Source organism: Nanorana parkeri, unplaced genomic scaffold, assembly GCF_000935625.1.
Source record: "Nanorana parkeri isolate BGI_ZX_2015 unplaced genomic scaffold, ASM93562v1 scaffold3612, whole genome shotgun sequence".
In the NCBI taxonomy this organism is placed as follows: domain Eukaryota; kingdom Metazoa; phylum Chordata; class Amphibia; order Anura; family Dicroglossidae; genus Nanorana; species Nanorana parkeri.
Window position 1 is genome coordinate 14,671 of NW_017309880.1, and position 4,527 is coordinate 19,197.

The 4,527-nt window shown below is 54.6% G+C and overlaps 1 protein-coding gene across 1 annotated transcript in view; it reads right to left on the reverse strand.

Moving 5' to 3' along the window:
* PPP1R35 (protein phosphatase 1 regulatory subunit 35) overlaps positions 1-550 on the reverse strand; it is a gene marked incomplete at its 3' end in the record, with an annotated part of 4,094 nt that extends 3,544 nt beyond the window's left edge. Inside the window, exons 1-2 of the mRNA XM_018575181.1 lie at positions 372-550; positions 65-263 (exon numbers count right to left, since the gene is read on the reverse strand). Of these exons, the coding sequence (XP_018430683.1) occupies positions 65-263; positions 372-545 (373 nt within the window). The remainder of the gene's footprint in view (positions 1-64; positions 264-371) is intronic.
* Between the last annotated feature and the right edge of the window lie 3,977 nt (positions 551-4,527).

A 4,527-nucleotide genomic window follows, 5' to 3' on the forward strand; every position in this document is an offset into this window, starting at 1 on the left:
TAGAGGGATGCAGGCCCCTCCCACTCCCACCAGCCAATCATCTCACTCCCCCCCCCCTTCTCACCTCTGAACGCTTCACTCTCTACATTGCGCTTTACTCGATACGATCGACTTAGCTCGCTCTGCACTGCGCTCTCGGCGTCAAACTCCCGCCGCGCCTGAACCCGCACTTCTTGCTTCAGGACCTCGCTGCTGTGCATTCTGGGAGCTGCGAGGGCGGCCTCCTCTCTGCCTGACGCCTCTTCATCTACGTCAAAGCGAACCTGGGGGAATAAGCAATAAAATAGGCCGGGGCTCTTGGGGGAGGGGGCGGAGCTAGTGACCGTGAGGCAGCCTCAGCCAATCCGTGAAATAAACACCAATAGCCTCACCTGCCGCGGCCCCTTCTTCCGCCCGGAGGGCTCCCGGCGCAGTATCCCTCCACCTTTGTCTGGTGTCAAGGTGATGTCCAATAGTGGGTGAGCCTGAGCCAGATCGGGGCCCAGTGGGACGGGCTGAGGGGCCCGGTGAGCCGGAACGGCACTCTCTTCTTCACATGCGGACATTCTGTGGAAAGAAAGGAAATCATTGAGGGAGATGAAGGAAGACGTCTAGGCCCTCCTGATATTGGGGCACTTCCTGTGCCTAGGCCCCCCTGATATTGGCGCACTTCCTGTGCTTAGGCCCTCCTGATATTGGAGCACTTCCTGTGCCTAGGCCCCCCTGATATTGGCGCACTTCCTGTGCTTAGGCCCTCCTGATATTGGAGCACTTCCTGTGCCTAGGCCCCCCTGATATTGGAGCACTTTCTGTGCCTAGGCTCCCCTGATATTGGCCGCACTTCCTGTGCTTAGGCCCTCCTGATATTGGAGCACTTCCTGTGCCTAGACCCCCTTGTTATTGGGGCACTTCCTGTGCTTAGGCCCTCCTGATATTGGAGCACTTCCTGTGCTTAGGCCCTCCTGATATTGGGGCACTTCCTGTGCTTAGGCCCTCCTGATATTGGAGCACTTCCTGCGTCTAGGCCATCCTGATATTGGCGCACTTCCTGTGCTTAGGCCCCCCTGATATTGGGGCACTTCCTGCGTCTAGGCCATCCTGATATTGGCGCACTTCCTGTGTTTAGGCCCTCCTGATATTGGAGCACTTCCTGTGCTTAGACCCTCCTGATATTGGGGCACTTCCTGCGTCTAGGCCATCCTGATATTGGCGCACTTCCTGTGTTTAGGCCCCCCTGATATTGGAGCACTTCCTGTGCTTAGACCCTCCTGATATTGGGGCACTTCCTGCGTCTAGGCCATCCTTATATTGGCGCACTTCCTGTGCCTAGGCCCTCCTGATATTGGCGCACTTCCTGAGCCTAGGCCCTCCTGATATTGGCGCACTTCCTGAGCCTAGGCCCTCCTGATATTGGCGCACTTCCTGAGCCTAGGCCCTCCTGATATTGGCGCACTTCCTGTGCCTAGGCCCTCCTGATATTGGCGCACTTCCTGAGCCTAGGCCCTCCTGATATTGGCGCACTTCCTGATTCACTCTCTACATTGCGCTTTACTCGATACGATCGACTTAGCTCGCTCTGCACTGCGCTCTCGGCGTCAAACTCCCGCCGCGCCTGAACCCGCACTTCTTGCTTCAGGACCTCGCTGCTGTGCATTCTGGGAGCTGCGAGGGCGGCCTCCTCTCTGCCTGACGCCTCTTCATCTACGTCAAAGCGAACCTGGGGGAATAAGCAATAAAATAGGCCGGGGCTCTTGGGGGAGGGGGCGGAGCTAGTGACCGTGAGGCAGCCTCAGCCAATCCGTGAAATAAACACCAATAGCCTCACCTGCCGCGGCCCCTTCTTCCGCCCGGAGGGCTCCCGGCGCAGTATCCCTCCACCTTTGTCTGGTGTCAAGGTGATGTCCAATAGTGGGTGAGCCTGAGCCAGATCGGGGCCCAGTGGGACGGGCTGAGGGGCCCGGTGAGCCGGAACGGCACTCTCTTCTTCACATGCGGACATTCTGTGGAAAGAAAGGAAATCATTGAGGGAGATGAAGGAAGACGTCTAGGCCCTCCTGATATTGGGGCACTTCCTGTGCCTAGGACCCCCTGATATTGGCGCACTTCCTGTGCTTAGGCCCTCCTGATATTGGAGCACTTCCTGTGCCTAGGCCCCCCTGATATTGGAGCACTTTCTGTGCCTAGGCTCCCCTGATATTGGCCGCACTTCCTGTGCTTAGGCCCTCCTGATATTGGAGCACTTCCTGTGCCTAGACCCCCTTGTTATTGGGGCACTTCCTGTGCTTAGGCCCTCCTGATATTGGAGCACTTCCTGTGCTTAGGCCCTCCTGATATTGGGGCACTTCCTGTGCTTAGGCCCTCCTGATATTGGAGCACTTCCTGCGTCTAGGCCATCCTGATATTGGCGCACTTCCTGTGCTTAGGCCCCCCTGATATTGGGGCACTTCCTGCGTCTAGGCCATCCTGATATTGGCGCACTTCCTGTGTTTAGGCCCCCCTGATATTGGAGCACTTCCTGTGCTTAGACCCTCCTGATATTGGGGCACTTCCTGCGTCTAGGCCATCCTGATATTGGCGCACTTCCTGTGCCTAGGCCCTCCTGATATTGGCGCACTTCCTGAGCCTAGGCCCTCCTGATATTGGCGCACTTCCTGAGCCTAGGCCCTCCTGATATTGGCGCACTTCCTGAGCCTAGGCCCTCCTGATATTGGCGCACTTCCTGAGCCCAGGCCCTCCTGATATTGGCGCACTTCATGAGCCTAGGCCCTCCTGATATTGGCGCACTTCCTGAGCCTAGGCCCTCCTGATATTGGCGCACTTCCTGAGCCTAGGCCCTCCTGATCATCCGGGGAACACTCAGTACCTGTATATACAGCACCTGGAGCTCTGTCTCCCGGCTCCGGAGTCGGCCTCGGGTGACGTACAGATACCTGAGAAGGAAGAATAAAGTTGTCATGGAGACATCACAATCTCCGTTATAGTCACCAACCAGCATGTAACGGGAGGGGGAGGGGCCCATGGACAGCAGTGGAGGACACGGCTGAATCTGAAGGAACTTCTACATTGGGGTCGGCGGTCGGCTCCGGTGTACTCAGTCATCAACCAGCTGCATCCAGAGGTACCAGAAACCACCACCAATGGCGCTCCGCCCCTGTCCCCTCATCGGTATCCCGCCAGCCCGGGAATGGCGGCCGCTCAGCAACTGCACACAGCGTGCGGTGACCCCAAATATACCCAAAGCAGAATGTACAGCACATTGCCCCGTGGTGGAGCCCGTTGCCCCCGCGGTGGAGTACGTTGCCGCCGGAGGTGCGTTGGGGTTTTTATATTTAGTATACTCCTAGAGACAGATGCATGATGGGATTTGTAGTTTCATCACAGCTACTATGTATATAGTAAATCTCCTCCACGTATATTACAATGATCCTTCTCCTTCCAGTCTCATCAGATATTCTCCTCCTGACCCCCACAGACATGGCGCGCCCCTGTACCGTCCCATACGGTAATCAGAGCCCCCCCTGTATTACACCCGCTATACTGTACTCTCACCCGCTCTCCTCCTCTCACCCGTTTCTATTACAGACTCTGCAGCGGAACGCGGGCGTCTCCTTGGAAACCACCGTCCACCATCTTGCTACTCAAGCGCTTTAGCTTAATTTTTACACTAATCTGAACCGCCGCCATCTTGCTACTCTCAGCGCTGCGCAAAATGACAATCTGCTAGGATACACGTTGTGTGAAAAGGACCAATCCCTGCGTGCGCTCCTCGGCACTAGAGGGAACTATGTATTGAACACGCCGGTCCGCTTGTAAAGGGCGGCGCCATTCTGACAGCTGTACTTTCCGACGAAGGAGGTACTTTGGCAAAATGTCTTCTCTCTGGAGAGCGTTCCGAGAGTCCCAAGCAGTTAGGGCGGTCAGAATAGGGAGGGGACTCATCCGCCATCATTGTACACTCATTTCACGTGATGAAGGGTGTAGATAAATGTCGGATTTTTTTTACATTTCATTTCGTTTTTTAGCTTTATTTAGTTTTTGGTCCTCATTTTTTAATAGTGTTTCAGTAATTAGCTGATGGAGAGCAAATTTGATGCCTGGCCTAGATTCTCAGGGCTAGTCCTGGCCTTGAGATGTCTATCCCTGGAAATGGCTGTGTGGTGGATTCACCTCATGTAAACGTGTTTGTTTATAGTGAAGGTAAACATAAAATGCTGAATAAAGTGTCACGAGTCAGTCTGGGGCCGTAATAAATCCATAACATTGATGTTTGTGCGCCAGGAACAATTGTGCGCATGTGACCATGTGACCTTATTGAACATGTGACCTTATGGCGAGCGTGTTATAACTGAACGTAAAAGTGTACAAAAAACAAATTATTACTTTACAGTCCATTTTTTTTTGCGCCTTCTGAATCAAGGCGTAGCCAAACTCCAGCTGCAGACAAACTACAAATCCCATGATGCATCTCTCTCTGGGAGTCATGCCTGTGGCTGGCAGAGTCTTGCAGTGCCTCGTGGGACTTGTAGTTCCACCACAGATGGAAGGCCG